Source organism: Narcine bancroftii, chromosome 3 (assembly GCF_036971445.1).
Source record: "Narcine bancroftii isolate sNarBan1 chromosome 3, sNarBan1.hap1, whole genome shotgun sequence".
In the NCBI taxonomy this organism is placed as follows: domain Eukaryota; kingdom Metazoa; phylum Chordata; class Chondrichthyes; order Torpediniformes; family Narcinidae; genus Narcine; species Narcine bancroftii.
The window spans coordinates 354,762,735-354,780,867 of NC_091471.1; the positions used below are offsets into that span (position 1 = coordinate 354,762,735).

At 38.6% G+C, this 18,133-nt stretch overlaps 1 protein-coding gene across 6 annotated transcripts in view; it reads left to right on the forward strand.

Annotated features, from left to right (window-relative positions):
• LOC138759450 (C-Jun-amino-terminal kinase-interacting protein 4-like) overlaps positions 1 to 18,133 on the forward strand; it is a 159,195-nt gene that overhangs the window by 12,261 nt on the left and 128,801 nt on the right. For all 6 annotated transcript variants that reach the window (XM_069929905.1, XM_069929903.1, XM_069929904.1 and 3 more), the window contains exon 2: positions 14,677 to 14,797. In XM_069929905.1, the coding sequence (XP_069786006.1) occupies positions 14,677 to 14,797 (121 nt within the window). The remainder of the gene's footprint in view (positions 1 to 14,676; positions 14,798 to 18,133) is intronic.

Genomic DNA, 18,133 nt, shown 5'->3' on the forward strand with positions numbered 1-18,133 from the left:
ATAATTGGCCTAGATTTTTGTTTATTTGCACACCTAGGTATCTTATTGCCTGCGTTTGCCATCTGAATGGGGATTCCTCTTTAAATTTTGAGAAATCCGCGTTATTCATAGGCATTGCTTCACTTTTATTTACGTTTATCTTGTATCCCGACACTTCTCCATATTCCTTCAATTTCCTATATAGTTCTTTTATTGATAGTTCTGGTTCTGTTAAGTACACTATCACATCATCCGCAAACAGACTGATTTTATATTCCCTGTCTTTTATTTTTATTCCTTTTATATTATTATCTCTTCTTATCGATTCTGCTAGTGGTTCTATAGCTAGCGCAAACAATAATGGTGATAGTGGGCATCCCTGCCGCGTTGACCTGCTTAAGTTAAATTGCTTTGATACATGTCCATTTACTGTCACTTTCGCTAACGGTCCCTTATATAATGCTTTAATCCAATTAATATACTTCTCCGGTAAACTGAATTTTTGCAATACTTTGAACAAGTAATTCCATTCTACTCTGTCGAAGGCCTTCTCTGCGTCTAAAGCAACTGCTACTGCCGGTGCTTTATTTCCTTCTACTGCATGAATTAAGTTAATAAATTTACAAATATTGTCTGTTGTGCGTCTTTTTTTGATAAATCCAGTTTGGTCTAAATTTACCATTTTCGGTACCTGTTCTGCTAATCTGTTCGCTAATAGTTTAGCTATTATCTTATAATCTGTGTTTAGCAAAGATATTGGTCTATATGACGCTGGTGAGAGTGGATCTTTCCCTTGTTTTAGTATCACTGTAATTATTGCTGTTTTACATGAATCTGGTAAGTTTTGTGTCTCATCAATTTGGTTGATTACATCCAGGAGGGGCGGTATTATTAGGTCTTTAAATGTTTTGTAGAATTCTATTGGGAGTCCATCCTCTCCTGGTGTCTTATTATTTGGTAAATTTTTTATTATCTCTTGTATTTCTACTGTTCCAAATGGTTCTGTTAATTTATTTTGTTCCTCTATTTGTAGTTTTGGTAGTTCAATTTTAGTCAAAAATTCATCTATTTTCCCTTCTTTCCCTTCGTTTTCGGTTCGGTATAATTGTTCATAGAATTCTCTGAAGTTTTCCTTAATTTCTTTTGGATTATATGTAATTTGTTTGTCTTTTTTCCTTGTTGCCAATACCATTTTCTTAGTTTGCTCTGTCTTAAGCTGCCATGCTAGGATTTTGTGTGTTTTTTCCCCTAGTTCATAATATTTCTGTTTTGTCTTCATTATATTCTTCTCCACCTTATATGTTTGTAATGTTTCATATTTTATTTTTTTATCAGCCAATTCTCTTCTTTTGGTTGTATCTTCCTTTATTGCTAATTTTTTTTCTATGTTTATTATTTCCCTTTCCAACTGCTCTGTTTCCTGGTTATAGTCCTTCTTCATCTTGGTTGCATAACTTATTATTTGCCCTCTAATGAATGCTTTCATTGCGTCCCATAGTATAAACTTATCTTCCACTGATTCCGTATTTACTTCAAAGTACATTTTTAATTGTTTTTCAATAAATTCTCTAAAATCCTGTCTTTTAAGTAGCATGGGGTTTAATCTCCATCTATACATTCTTGGAGGGATGTCTTCTAGCTCTATTGCCAATAACAGGGGTGAGTGGTCCGATAATAGTCTAGCTTTATATTCCGTTTTCCTAACTCTCCCTTGTATGTGGGCTGATAACAGGAATAGGTCTATCCTTGAGTATGTTTTATGTCTAGTCGAGTAGTATGAGTATTCCTTTTCTTTTGGGTTTTGTTTCCTCCATATGTCCACAAGTTTCATTTCTTGCATTGATTTAATTATAAATTTGGTTACTTTGTTCTTCCTGTTAATTTTTTTCCCCGTTTTATCCATATTTGGATCCAAATTCAGATTGAAATCCCCTCCTATTAGTATGTTCCCTTGCGTATTAGCTACCTTCAAAAAGATATCTTGCATAAACTTTTGATCTTCTTCGTTAGGTGAATATATATTAAGTAGATTCCAAAGCTCTGAATATATCTGACATTTTATCATAACATATCTCCCTGCTGGATCTATTATTTCCTCTTCTATTTTAAATGGCACATTTTTGCTAATTAATATAGCCACTCCTCTTGCTTTTGAATTATACGATGCTGCTGTTACATGTCCTACCCAATCTCTCTTTAATTTCTTGTGCTCCAATTCAGTTAAATGTGTTTCTTGGACAAATGCTATATCTATTTTTTCCTTTTTCAGTAAATTTAGTAGTTTCTTCCTTTTAATTTGGTTATGTATTCCATTAATATTTAGAGTCATATAGTTCAGCGTAGCCATTTTATATTTTGTTTATCTTCTCTTTCCGTTTTTCCATCATTACCTTTCCTCCTTTTCCATTTCTGTTTTCTTATTTTCAACTCTTTACCAGACAACATTCCTACAACATCCAACATTTTCCTTATTCTCCTATTTCTATCTTCTTTATCCCCAATCTCCCCTTCCCCTCCTGAGTTGCCCTTTATCCCTTGTCGGACAACCACATCTCCCCTCTCCATTTGGATTTGCGAATCCACTCGCAAGCGTCAACTGATTTTGCAGTGACCGCTCTTTTCCCCCCACCCAGCCCCCCCCAGAAAAGATTTCGTTTTTTATATGTCACAAAGGTCACTCTTTTAGTTCCCTCCTTATTCTCTCTATTCCATTACCTTCCCTTATTAATTCTTGTCTATACTCTCTATGTTTTCCTCTAATTACAGATACTTTCACATATGCCCATTGTCTCTATTCACTCTTATACCTCTTTACCCGCATAAATATCAATCGTGGTCATTTTTACCCTCCTTACCCGTCTTCATCCCTCAGTCTATTTTTGTCTTTACCCACATACAAATCAATCGTGATAATTTTTGCTCTCATTACCTGTCTTCATCCCTCAGTCTATTTTTGTAATTGTTCTGCAAATTTTCGTGCTTCTTCTGGATCCGAGAATAGTCTGTTTTGTTGTCCTGGAATAAATATTTTCAATACCGCAGGATGCTTCAGTGTAAATTTATATCCTTTCTTCCATAAAATCGCTTTTGCTGCATTGAACTCTTTTCTCTTCTTTAGGAGTTCAAAGCTTATATCTGGATAAATGAAGATTTTTTGCCCTTTATACTCCAGTGGTTTGTTGCCCTCTCTTACTTTTTCCATTGTCTTCTCCAGTACCTTTTCTCTTGTAGTATATCTTAGGAATTTTACTACAATAGATCTTGGTTTTTGTTGTGGTTGTGGTTTAGGGGCCAATGCTCTATGTGCCCTTTCTATTTCCATTTCTTGCTGTAGTTCTGGACATCCTAGGGCCTTAGGGATCCATTCTTTTATAAACTCCCTCATATTCTTGCCTTCTACATCTTCCTTAAGGCCCACTATCTTTATGTTATTTCTTCTGTTATAATTTTCCATTATATCTATTTTTTGGGCTAGTAATTCTTGTGTCTCTTTAGTTTTTTTATTAGATTCCTCCAATTTCTTTTTTAAGTCTTCTACCTCCATTTCTGCTGCTATTGCCCGTTCTTCCATCTTGTCCATTTTTTTCCCCATTTCTGTTAAGGTCATATCCATTTTATTTATTTTCTTTTCTGTGTTGTTTATTCTTCTTCTTAAATCATTGAATTCCTGTGTTTGCCATTCTTTAAATGACTCCATGTATCCTCTAACAAGAGCAAGTACCTCCTTTACCTTGCCTCTCTTTTCTTCTTCTATTTCACCATACTCTTCCTCTTCTTCTTCCTCTGGGTTGACAATCTGTTGTTTCTTTGCTGCCCTTTCCTCCTCTTCTATCTTGTTTCTCTTGTCTTCTGTGGTCTCTTCTTGCTGCAGGTGTTCTGCAGCTGTCGTTGCCGGCTGTGGAGATCGACTCCCCAGCTGGTCCCCCCTCCCGTCGGTGTGTTTTTTTGTATGCGCATCGCGCATGCGCGAGGAGTCGCGCATGCGCGGTTGCGCACTTTTACTCGGCTCTGTGAGCCATTGTTGTAGTTCTTTTTCTACCGACCTGAGGTAGTGGGGTCTTCTCTCCACAGCGGGCCTCTTCGGACAGGTAAGGCCTTCACCTTTTTCCTCCGTTGTCTTCTCTTCCTCTCTTCTTTCCGTTGATTTTGATTTTTCTCCTTTTGTCTCCATCTTCTTTCCACCTTTATACTCACTTTTCTTTAACTTGTATTTCTGTGCCTTTGTATTTTCTCTTGTTTTTCCCGACTTTTCTGGAGAGGGCTGGAGTTCACCGTCCGGCCACTACTCCATCACGTGACTCCTCCTGAAAACAATGTTGATGAGTTAATAACAAGAAGTAAAGATGAAATCATTTATTTTTGCATTTAGTCTTCACCATGAAGGACACTGTAAATATCCCTATGATAAGAGGCAAGTAGGTGATCGGTGGAACCGGATGGGGAAGGAATGATGGGCAGATGGAACCAGGTGAGGAGGGTGAGAAAGGACGGGATGGAAAAGGTGACCAAAAAGAGAAAACTTGATGGATAGCCAAGTGTGTATGGAAAGAGAGAACAAGCTATGTGGATTACCTGAAAATGGAAAATTCAGCACTCATAGCATTAGATAGTAAACTACCTAAATGGAAAATGAACTGATGTATGAATTTGCTTTGACCTCTTATTACAATAGAGAAGGCTAAAGACAGACTTGTCAGTTTGGGAGGAGAAGGAGAGTTAAAATGAAGCACAATTTGGAAGGGTTGTTTAGGTCCTTTAAACTTGACAAAAGAACTGGTATTATTACCTCCTATGTTGCAGAGAAGAGAGGTGAGGGTGTGGAGAGCCAACAACAGAGTGAAACGTGGAAGTCTGCAGATGCTGTGATTGTAGTAAAAACACAGAATTGCTGGAGGAGCTCATCTGGTCTCGCAGCGTCCATAGGAGGTAAAGATGTATTACCAACGTTTTAAGTCTTAGACCTTCTTCAAGGTGTAAGCAAATGCCAGGCAAACAGTTGAATTAAAGACTGGAGAGAGAGGGACTGGAGTTCAGACCAACAGGAAGGTGTGAATTGATTTTGGCTCTGTGAAAGGAAACCGAGGAGAAAAGGGAGAGAGAGATGGTGGTGGTGGGTGGTGGGTGGGGGGGTTGGTTTTAATGGAGACCAGAGAAGTTAATGTTAGTGCCCTCCAGTTGGAGGGTGCCAGACATAAGATGAGGTGTTGTGAACAGACCATCTAGTTTTTCTGCAGAAGCCTTCATGAACTTCTAACTGCAAATCATTTTAATTTCCTGCAGTCCCCCATGTCTTCTTTCTTTTCACCTAGCTCATCTGCTCATCATCTCCTCCACATCTGGTTCCACCTATCATCTACGAGCCTTTGTCCCAATCCATATTGCTATATGCTGGCTGTCTTTCCTCTTCTCCCTTGGTCCTGATGTAGAATCATGACCTGAGATGTCAACTGTCCCTTGGCCTCCACACATGCTGTTCAATCTGCTGAGTTCTTCCAGCATTCTATATTTTGTTCATAAACATTCTTTTTTTCAAATGATAGTAAATTGCTAGAATTCTTTGCTCTCAAGGGAAGCTGAGACAAAATTATTTGAGATCTTTAAAGTGTAATTGCACAAATATTTGAAAGGTCAAGGAATTGAGACTTGTTGGGAACTAGTATAGAAAATGAGTTTAGGCCAGTGTACATCACCTGTGATCATGTTGAAATGATGGGGCAGGCTTGAGGAATGGGGCAGAGAGATGAGGGAAAGTGGGGGGAAGGGGCGTGAGTAGGGGTGGGGTATGTATACCAGAAATTGAAGGACTTTATTAATGCCATCAAGTAGGAGACTGCCAATGCAGAATGCAAGGTGCTGTTCCTTCTATTTGCGTGTGGCTTCAGCCTGGCAGTATATCACACCTTGGACAGACATGTCATTGTGTGGGAATGGAAAGTGGAATCGAAGTGTCCGGTGGCTGGGTGGTCCTTCTTGTTGTAGTGCAGTGCAGAAATGCTCATCCATCCTTCCCTCCCCCTTCACCCTTTCACCATCACCTTCCCAGCTTTTCCTTATCTCTGCGGCCCTATTCCCTTGCCTCCTTTGACATTAACAGCCTTGCCGCACAACCAAGTTGTTAACATCCAGACTGATGAACAGTTTTAACCTGAAACATCACCAATTCCTTCCAAGCCCTACTACAGATGTTGTTCATCCCCTGAGGTTCTTCAACAAATTGTTTTTTTTTTAAAAAATTCAACATTATCTAAGATGACACTGGACAACAATTTTTTTCCAAAAGGTTTGTTTCCTGAAAGAAAATTGGGGATTATAGACAACTTCAAGTTGAACACAAAGATAATTTAAAGTGTTCAGGAAGCAAAATCTTTGTTCTTCAGTGTAATTGTCAGGATGTCATATTCAGGTGGATCATATTCAGTTGTAATTAAAATAATTGAACAGTACAGCAAAGGAACGAGCCCTTCAGCCCACCATATCTGACAAGAGTGCTAATCTTACAAATCTCATTTGCCTGCATGTAGTCTTTAAACCTCTATTTCCTGCTTGTTCATCTGTCTGTTTAGATGTCTCTTAAATGTTGATGTCATATCTGCCTCAACCGCCTGCACCCCCCCCCCCCCCCCACCCACCTGAACCAGGTGCCTTCTATTCTGTCTACAAAAAAATTGTTTTGCTTATCTCTTCTAACCTTGCCTCCTTTAATTTTAAGCCTATACCATCTAGTATTTGACTTTTTCACCTGGGAAAAGATTCTGACTATCCACCTTTTGAATAACTCGCATAATTTTTGTATATTTCTATCAGATCATCCCCTTGGTCTTTGCTCCAGAAAAAACAATGCATTCCAATCCAGGCAACCTAACGGTGAAACTCTTCTGCCCCTCTCCAATGCCTTCACATCTTTCCTTTGTGTCCAGAACAGCACACAATACTCTAAATGTGACCTCAACAAAGCTTTGTAGGATTACAACATGACTTCCTATGTTTATTTTGTATTTAATGTCTTGACTGATGAAAGGCAAGCAGACCAAATGCCTCATCTGCCACTGTTCACTTGTGTTTCCACTCTCACGGCTCTATAGACCTGCATCCCTCTGTACCTCAATGCTTGTATGGTTTACTTTTGCCCATTAAATTTGTTTAGATTAAGCTGTGTGCTGTCTCTTCATCCAAATTTACAACAGGTTTGTAACCTACCTTGTTATCCATAACTCCAACAATTTGTATGGTTTCTGCAAAATATTAATCAGACCTCTTGCATTTTCATCCCAATCTTTATAATTTATGAACAACAGCACTGATTCTTGTGAAATACCACTGGTCACAGATCCTCAGTCACAAAAACACTCCACTCATGTAATCAAGCCAATTTTGCACTCAACTTATCAATATCAATAAGCTTAAATTAAGTTTGAATTTCTTTCAATTTGTCATTGCAAAAGTGTGAAAAGGAGAATCATCTTTATATAAAAATGTAATTGTATTTTGTCTGTGCACATATATTTTTCACAGCTTTTATATCGAGAAGTGTTTGTCTATTATATTTTAATTTTTTTTAAATGTAAACGTACATTTTGGCCCACAAGCCTGTGTCACCCAATTGACCTACAATCCCCAGTAAGATTTGAATATTAGGAGGAAAGCAGAGCACCTGGAGGAAATCCAAGCAGATATGTGGAGAATGTATAAACTCCTTCCATTCAGGGTGGAATTCGAACCCCGGTTCCAATCGCTGACACTGTAACAGCTTTGTGCTTACCGTGTCTGTCCTATTGCATCAATGCTTACTGATTTTGTCCTTTGTCTCTGATTTCTCTTCCCATCCAACCTGCAACTATGATGTAGGGAGTTGTTTCCCACTTAAAATAAACCAGACAAGGAAGAAGGGTAGAATCTTGGGAGCTCATTCTTCTGGCTGTGTAATTAGTTGAATTTTAAAATGTAAACATGTCTAAGAAGGCACTTGTCAGGAAAATCTTTCATGAAAGATTGAAACTCTAATGCCAAGTGCATAGGTTTTCAAACAATTTTGACTTGTAACTAGATCACAATTGAGGTTTGAATCAAGGATTTAACTGCCACACATACCATTTTGAAAAATAATTTTGCTAGTCATGCTATTTTTTTAATGGTAAAGAGAATATTTTGGAGAACTTTCTTTAGGCTGATTTAAAATAATGATCAGTCCCTGTGTTGAAGAGTGCAACAGCCTATATTAAGGGAGGATGAAACAATAGATAATGTGATATGATTTTTTAAATGTAAATTCATGACAAAAGACAATTGAGGTAATGCGAGTGGAACTTTGCAAATGAAAATGCTAATGCTAACATTCTTGTAATTTTTCAGTTTATGGAAAATAGCTCGGGTTCCAAGTCTTCACTTAGCACAGATTTGCAACTGATTTAGCATACCAATCCGTATGCTATTACATGCTGCCCTGTACTCTTGTTGTCCCAACCTTGAAAACCATTAACTCAACTGCATTCCAATGAACAGTCAACAACAACACCTTTGACCTCCCCATGACAGGTCTTCATTGACCTTGGCACATGAGATCCAAGATTAGCTGGCTAATGGTGATTAGAGGGTTATGGTGGAAAGATGCTTCTCTGATTAGAAGACCATAAACAGTGGTGTAACTTAGGGATTGGTACTGGGATCCTTGTTTATCAAATATATTTAAGGTGGTAATAGATAATATTCGACAGATCAGAGTCTTTTGCCGAGATAAGGGGAATCTGTAACCAGATGATATAGGTTTAAGGTGTGGGGGGAGAGATTTCACAGGAACCAGAGGGGGAATTTTTACACAGAGGGTGGTGAGTGTTTGGATCAGACTGTTGGAGCAGGTGGTTGAGGCAAGTACTATTGCAATGTTTAAGAAAAAAGTTGGATAGATTAAAGGATAGGATGGTTTTAGATGGATACAGGCCAAATGCAGGCAGGTGGGACTAGTTTGGGTGGGATATTTTGGGCTGAAGAGCCAGAATATCCCATGTTGTAGGGGGAACTGAGGCAGCATAAATCATCCATGATTATATTGAATAGCAGGGTTAGCTTGAGGGCCCAGTTGCCTACTCCTGCTCTAATTTTCATGTGTTTGCCTAGACATTTTTGAAAATGAAACATAAAATTCAACTGGATGATGACAAGTCTAAGGAGCTGTCGTTGCATGCAAAGATTTTGTGTACTGCTGCATACTTGCACCACTGCTCTATTCATTATACACCCACGACTGTGTGGCCAGGCACAATTTCAATGCTATCGTCAAATTTGCCAATGACACCACAGTTGTCGGCGGAATCACAGACGGCAATGAGGAAGCATACAGGAGGGAGAAACATCAGCTCTTTTAGTGGTGTCACATCAACAACCTTGCGCTCAATGTTGGCACAACCAAGGAGATGATTGTGGACCTCAGGAGGGAGTCAGAGGAACATGAACCAGTCTCATTGAGGGCTCAATAGTGGAAAAGGTCAAGAACTTCAAATTCCTGGTTGTCAACATCTCCGAGAATCTGTCCTGGAGTCTTCATGTTAATGCAATCATGAAGAAGGCCCACCAGCAGTTATACTTTGTGATGTGCCTGAGGAGATTTGGTATGTCACCTGTTATGAGCCCAAAGGACCCCAAAACCCAGCAATAGATATTCAAGATAACCAAGACAAGTAGTTACTTAAACAAAAGTTGTTTTTAATTAACTTTAAACATGAAAACAGAATCAAACTTTAACTTCTCTCTATTAACTTAACTAACCCAAATTAACCCCCTTCTAATTCTAAGTGCACGTCTATGATGTGTGTAAATTTAAGAAAAGTTATTTGGTTCACAGTTTAATCTCACGTCTTATACTTCCAAGTTCACTGGTTGTAGGCAATTCTTATACTGTGCACAGAATTTAACATGTATAAAATTCACCAGGCTTTGGTGCTCGAAAGTTAAATGTTTACTGCTCAGGAAGGTTCATTGGAGGTTTGCAGAGAGAGATTTGTTGTTCCAGAATTTCCACAACTGAGGTACCACCTCAATGTCTTGCTGATGAAACTTGCCCCATCAGGGTTCTCCAGATGATGACCTCTTTCTTTCAGACTAGCACAGAGTTCCTTTCTGTTTTACTTATTCCAAGAGAAACATCAGACAAATAGCACTTCATGCCATCTGCTGCTCTGGAGCTTTCTGTTTCAGTTCCAACAAGCTTTTCCTGCTTGCTTCAGCTGTGACTGTTCAGTCTCTCCCTCCCTTCATCTTTTAACTGTTAGAAAGCCCATGTAACTCTCTCACTTGCCACCAAACCCCCACCTTCTCTTTTTTTTTTTTTTTTTTTAATTTTTTTTTTTTTCACACCATAAATCACATTAGCCATGATATACACTATTTCTTTTCACACATATACAGTGACTTTTTCTCCCCCCCCCCCTTTCCTCCCAAACCACCCCCCCACCCCCCCCTCTCATCCATTTTAGGTATACAATCTAGGTTGCATTAAGCCAGTCAGACAATGTTGTCATTCAACAAAATTACACCAGAAATTCTACTGAGTCCATTCTTTTCTTTCCTTCTCCTTCCATCAACTTAGGTAATGTTTGTCCCCGGTAGGTTTTCGCTATTGTATTTAATGTAAGGCTCCTATACTTGTTCGAATATTTCAATATTATTTCTTAACCAATATGTTATTTTTTCTAATGGAATACATTTATTCATTTAAATTTGGTAGTTTCTTCCTTTTAATTTGGTTATGTATTCCATTAATATTTCAAGACATATAGTTCAGCGTAGCCCTTTTATATTTTGTTTATCTTCTCTTTCCGTTTTTCCATCATTACCTTTCCTCCTTTTCCATTTCTGTTTTCTTATTTTCAACTCTTTATAAGACAACATTCCTACAACATCTAACATTTTCCTTATTCTCCTATTTCTATCTTATTTATCCCCAATCTCCCCTTCACCTCCTGAGTTGTCCTTTATCCCTTGTCGGACAACCACATCTCCCCTCTCCATTTGGATTTGCGAATCCACTCGCAAGCGTCAACTGATTTTGCAGTGACCGCTATTTCCCCCCACCCCGCCTCCCCCAGAAAAGATTTCACTTTTCATATGTCACAAAGGTCCCTCTTTTAATTCCCTCCTTATTCTCTCTATTCCATTACCTTCCCTTATTAATTCTTGTCTATACTATCTATATTTTCCTCTAAGTACAGATACATTCATGTATGCTCATTGTCTCTATTCACTCTTATACCTCTTTACCTGCATACATATCAATCGTGATCATTTTTACTCTCATTACCCGTCTTCATCCCTCAGTCTATTTTTGTCTTTACCCACATACATATCAGTCGTGATCATTTTAACTCTCATTACCCGTCTTCCTCCCTCAGTCTATTTTTGTAATTGTTCTGCAAATTTTCGTGCTTCTTCTGGATCCGAGAATAGTCTGTTTTGCTGTCCTGGAATAAATATTTTCAATACCGCTGGATGCTTTAGTATAAATTTATACCCTTTCTTCCATAAAATCGCCTTTGCTGTATTGAACTCTTTTCTCTTCTTTAGGAGTTCAAAACTTATATCTGGATAAATGAAGATTTTTTGCCCTTTATACTCCAGTGGTTTGTTGCCCTCTTTTACTTTTTCCATTGTCTTCTCCAGTACCTTTTCTCTTGTAGTATATCTTAGGAATTTTACTACAATAGATCTTGGTTTTTGTTGTGGTTGTGGTTTAGAGGCCAATACTCTATGTGCCCTTTCTATTTCCATTTCATGCTGTAGTTCTGGACATCCTAGGGTCTTAGGGATCCACTCTTTTATAAACTCCCTCATATTCTTGCCTTCTTCATCTTCCTTAAGGCCCACTATCTTTATGTTATTTCTTCTGTTATGGTTTTCCATTGTATCTATTTTTTGAGCTAGTAGTTCTTGTGTCTCTTTAGTTTTTTTATTAGATTTCTCCAATTTCTTTTTTAAGTCTTCTACCTCCATTTCTGCTGCTACTGCCCGCTCTTCCATCTTGTCCATTTTTTTTCCCATTTCTGTTAAGGTCATCTCCATTTTAATTATTTTCTCCTCTGTGTTGTTTATTCTTTTTCTTAAATCCTTAAATTCCTGTGTTTGCCATTCTTTAAATGATTCCATGTATCCTCTAATAAGAGCAAGTATATCCTTTACCTTGCCTCTCTTTTCTTCTTCTATTTCACCATACTCTTCCTCTTCTTCTTCCTCTGGGTTGACCATCTGTTGTTTCTTTGTTGCCCTTTCCTCCTCTTCTATCTTGTTTCTATTGTCTTCTGTGGTCTCTTCTTGCTGCAGGTGTTCTGCAGCTGTCGTTGCCGGCTGTGGAGATCGACTCCCCAGCTGGTCCCCCCTCCCGTCGGTGTGTTTTTTTTCATTCGCATCGCGCATGCGCGAAGTTTCGCGCATGCGCGGTTGCGCACTTTTACTCGGCTCTGCGAGCCATTTTTGTAGTCCATTATTTACCGACCTGAGGGAGCGGGTTTCTCTCTCCGCAGCGGGCCTCTTCGGACAGGTAAGGCCTTCACCTTTTTCCTCCGTTGTCTTCTCTTCCTCTCTTCTTACCGTTGTTTTCGACTTTTCTTTTTTTGTCGCCATCTTCTTTCCACCTTTATACTCACTTTTCTGTAACTTTTATTTCTGTGCCTTTGTGTTTTCTCTTGTTTTTCCCGACTTTTCTGGAGAGGGCTGGAGTTCACCGTCCGGCCACTACTCCATCACGTGACTCCTCAAACCCCCACCTTCTCCAGCAAACTATAAGAGTTAGTCTTTTGCTCCCATCTGTTGTTTCAGGTAAACAAGAACCCAGGAGTGACCTTTCTGTGAGCACTTTGTAGATCCTTGCAAACAGCCAAAGTGTCTCCAGTCCAAGACAATGGTCTATTCATTTTATGACATAATTTCAATTAGCACCTACTTGTGAAATGTGCATAGCATCCTCCATAGCTTTTGTAATGTACACTGAATATGAATTCTTCAGTATTTCAAATAAGATTTGCTTTAAAATGTGTGTATGTATGTAACCTACTCTAATTTTACCATTTTGTCCCAATATTTATCTACATTACATACCAAAGAGTCGAAAACTTCTGCATGTATACTTTGGAGAGCATTCTGGCTGGTTCCATCACTGTCTGGTATGGAGGCGCAAAATCTCAGGATAATAAAAAATTCCAGAGGGTTGTTAACTCGGCCTGCGACATCACGGGCACCAAACTTCACTCCATTGAGGGCATCTACACCCCCTCTGGAATTTTTTTTATTGTCCTGAGATTTTGTGCCTCCATACCAGACAGCAATGGAACCAGCCAGAATGTTCTCCACAGTCTTTGGTGTGTAATGTAGATAAATATTGGGAGAAAATGGTAAAATTAGACCATGCCCTCTTCACTCTGCTTCATTCGGAAAGACAAGCACAGGAACAGCTTCTTCCCCACTGCCATCCGATTCCTGAATGATCAATGAACCAAAGTCACTGCCTTACTTTTCATGCACTACTATTTTATTTTTTTATATATTATTGTAAGCTGGTTCATAATATGAATGTTTGCATTGTGATGCTGTCGCAAAACACCGAACTCCGTCATCTATTAAATCCTCATATCTGAAGAGTTCCATCTATGTTGCTACTCAGCAAAGAGGATAGATTGTCTGTTTGGTATGTAGGTTTCAATACTGTAAACATCTCTCCTCCTTACAAATCCAAGTAAACTTGAGGTGTTCTTCAAATGGCACCATCAAGACTGCATGTAATTTTGCTTGGAAAGAATGCTGTCCATTTCTAAATGTATCACCAAGAATCACCTCTTTATCCTTATGCTTATTTATTCTTGTTATTTCCCTGTTTTTACTCTTCTACGGTTTCTCATTCTTCACTTCATTGCAGAAACCTCTGATTCAAATTATTATGGTCAATATTTTGGGTTTTATTCTGACTACGTCCTTGTAGGATGTTGGTAAACTGCACGAACTTCAAATAAAAGTATTGTGGCGGTGTGAGTAGTGTAAGAAGCACAGCCACCACGCTGAGGGTCGTTAACGACTGTTTGATTTGCATTTGGCGCGTGCCCCTTTAAGGCCAGTGCTGGTTCAGTCACCATGTGCGTGTTGACGTCACAATCGCTGCCCAGGGTGCGCCATGCAGGAGGTTTGAGTGAGGAAGAAACCCCCGACGACACCATCTTCCCAGGGTTTCCCCGCTACGTGGCGTTACAAGTGGGGCCGGTTCGCCCTGAGCGAATCCACTGCCTCAGTATCTTAATTTTCCCAGGAATTGTTATTGTAGAATATTTGCATATTTATGAAAATAGCATTGCCAAATGATTAATTCTGATCGCCAATGTTAACTTCATTGTCTAATATTTCTAATTATCAAATAGTTTGGCAGCAGCAGTGGATGGGTTTAACACTTATTACCTTTTTTTGTTGCAGTTATGTAGAGTGGATGATCAACCTTGCAGTATTTTTCCTATTGGACAAGTGCCTTTCCTGATGAAAATTGACCATTGATACTAGATTGTTGTCTTCTGGATTAAGTTCATAGTTCATACCCATTCCTAAATTATTGCAAAGATTTTGAAATTGTTTAGTTTATAACATTTTCTTATCCCTCAAATTGTTTTCTGTAATTAAAGTTGTTCTAAAGACCATCAAAAGTACTTAAAATATGCCTTTTCTCTCTTGGCCTAGAAATTTATAGAGTTTGAGGATTCTCAAGAACAGGAGAAGAAGGACCTTCAGATTCGTGTGGAGGTGCTTGAGTCACAGACTCGGCAACTTGAACTCAAAGCAAAAAATTATGCAGACCAGAGTAAGTACATTGAGGATGCTATTAGCACTGTGTAAAGTTAATGGACTAGTATTTAACATCAATGTAGTAACAGAGAACAGAGAAAACATGTTGTTCAATTTCAGTTGATGACATTGACTTCAAAATGAAAGGGGGAGGGGGGGGGAGGAGAATTAATTTCAGTTCAGTACACTAATTAGTTTGTGAATGCTGCATAAGACAAAATTGCAGTTGTATAACATTTTCTTCTTGAGTACTACTGAGTTGTGATCCAGTTGATGGGGTGGAGGAAAATGTTCTCAGCTTGAAGTAGAGGCAAGTATTGTCCTGTCCCATTTTCTTGTTTGGCAGGGTAATTGTTCCTGCCCAGTAAAGAGTGAGGAGATTCCTTGATGTCCTATTATCCATTAAATCCTTTAATGTAACTTAATCTGGAATGGCTTTGATAAAAGGTCCACTCTTTTTCCTACCCCCACCCCCAAACAGGAGGTTGCCGGCCTTTTGAGTGTTTTTGGAAGGTAACGGTTCACAATCTACTTAATTAGGGAAAGGTTTAATCCTGTTCTCAACAACTCATAAAAATGGCCATGTCTCTGCCGATAGTTGTTTCATGATGAGGAAATACCTTTAGGATTTTTCAACTCCCAACCCTGCTTTTAACCCACAACCAATTCTGGATGCATTTAGGAATCCTCATGATTTTCCATTTATTTTGATTATGTCCATGAATATGTTTTCAGAAGAAGAGTTTAACAGCCATTGAAGTAATTTTAGAATTATGACATTTGGGGTGCTTGGCAGTGCCAGGTAAAATGGGTGAATAATTCAGCGAAGTAAATTGTTCTTCAAAGAATTGCCAGAACTGGTCCCATTTCCATCTGACCCAGCACAATTGTTTAAAAAAGCTTTTTGCAGTTGCTAAACTTCCAATTCTTGTTTGGCCCTATCCAGTTTGACAATGTTCAGGTTTTTTTTTGCCACTACTCCAGCCATGATGACGACTAAATCCAATGCCTTCCTTAAAAAGTCAGTGACGCAGTCTGTTCTTCAGGTTTCTTATCATGAGTCTGCAAAACTTCATTTAAAAAAAATAACTTGCCTAAGTGACAAATTACTAGTTATTTTTGCACCTGTAATGCACAATCCTCCTGCTGCAAAATGACACATTTTGTGAGACATGTTCATGACAACACTGAAACATATTAAAATCAATAATCTGCAGTGGAGGGAGAATTTATGCTGAATCTTTAAATTAAAACTTGTCTATTCTGTGGCACTATTTAAAGATGATGTCGGTTAAGACGTAAATATCAGTTGAAACACCAAGCAAGTGCTCCGCAGTTCAGAGGGGTTCAAAGAGGAAGCAAATGGATGCTGAGTCACAGAAGCAAACATTTAAAAATGTTTGATTAAGAATTTGAAGGGAGGGAATTTGAAAGTGCTTGCCTTTGGCGATGATGGGGGTGAAGGATGAATTATGCAAGAAGGGGTGTGGAAAAGGGATGTGTCAAGCTTCAAGGTCAAGTTCTGATTTATTGTCATTCATAAATGACATCATATATTTTTCCTGCAGGCCAGGCTGAATTTCTACTTATTGGTAGTGCAAAAAAAGTACTCAAACAAAAAAAAGGATTCGTGTACAAGAGAGAAAAGTGAACAAGAAAGAAAGGCAAACAAACTGTGCAAATACAGAAAAAAATAAATATTCAGAAATAAAAATAAGCAAGTCCTTAAATGAGACTCTTGAGCCTTTTGTTTAGGAGTCTGATGATGGAGGGGCAGCAAGAACAGAGCTTGTCCTGGGAGATGTGGATCCTTGATGATTGCTGCTGCTCTCCGACGGCAGCATTCTACATAGATTATCTCAGTGACAGGGAGAGTTTTGCCTGTGATGTGCTGGGCTATGTCCATAACCTTTTGCAGGGCTTTCTGTCCGTATTGGTTCCCCCATACCAGGCCTTGATGAAGCCTGTCAAAATTTGCCAGGGTCTCTTTTTAAAATTTTTTAAATTTTTCACACTATGAACCATAACTGACCAAAATGCACACAAACATTTCCCTCTTGAATATACACAGTGTCATTTTCTCCCCTTTTCCCCCCTCCCTTCCCTCCCTCCTTCACCCCCCCTCCCCACCCACTCAACATTCAACATATATGATACGTTAAACAATATCATCACAAAATGAAAATAAACAAGAAATTTGTGCCATCTACTTTTACATACTGGGTCAGTTCATTTCGTCTTCTTCTCATTCTGTCATTTTAGGCGGTGGAGGTCCGCGGTAGGACTGTGATGTTATTTCTTAAATTATGTTTTTTTTACCAATGGAATACATTTTTTATTCTCAGGCTATCTTCTAATTTCCAGGTTGACATAATACATTTTTTTGCTACAGCTAAGGCTATCATAATAAATCTTTTTTGTGCTCCATCCAAATCGAGTCCAAGTTCTTTACTTCTTATATTACTTAGAAGAAAGATCTCTGGAATTTTTGGTATGTTGCTTTTTGTGATTTTATTTAATACCTGATTTAGATCTTCCCAAAACTTTTCCCACTTTCTCACATGCCCAAATTGCGTACTGTTGTTCCCGTTTCCTTCTTAGAGTGAAAACATCTGTCTGATACTGTTGGGTCCCATTTATTTAACTTTTTGGGGCGTGGTGTATAGCCTGTGTAACCAATTATATTGTATCATGCATAACCTTGTGTTTATTGTATTTCTCATAGTTCCGGAGCATAGCTTTTCCCATGTTTCATTCTTTATCTTTATGTTTAGATCTTGTTCCCATTTTTGTTTGGGTTTACAGCTTGCTTCCTCGTTTTCTTTCTCTTGCAGTTTGATGTACATGTTTGTTATGAATCTTTTAATTATCACTGTGTCTGTAATCACATATTCAAAATTGCTTCCTTCTGATAACCTCAGCCTGCTTCCCAATTTCTCCTTCAAGTAGGTTTTCAGTTTGTGGTATGCAAACATTGTACCGTGAGTTAGGAAATTTGCCAGGGTCTCTGATGTCATACCAAACCTCCACAAACTGAGGAAGTAGTGTTGCTGACGTGCTTTCTTCACAATGATTATGAGTACATTGAGTTCTGGAAAGATCTTCCAAGATGGTGACTCACAGGAATTTAAATTTGCTCATCCTTCCACCTCTGATTTCCCCCAATGCTCACTGGATTGTACATTTCTGGTTTTCCCTTCCTAAAGTCTACAATCGATCAGTTCCTTGGTTTTGGTCAAATTCAGTGTGAGATTATTATTGGTGCACCATTCAGCCAAGTTTTCAAGCTCCCTCCTGTATTTTGTCGTCACCCCTTTTTTATGAAGTTGGGTATTGAAGCCCAGGACTTGGA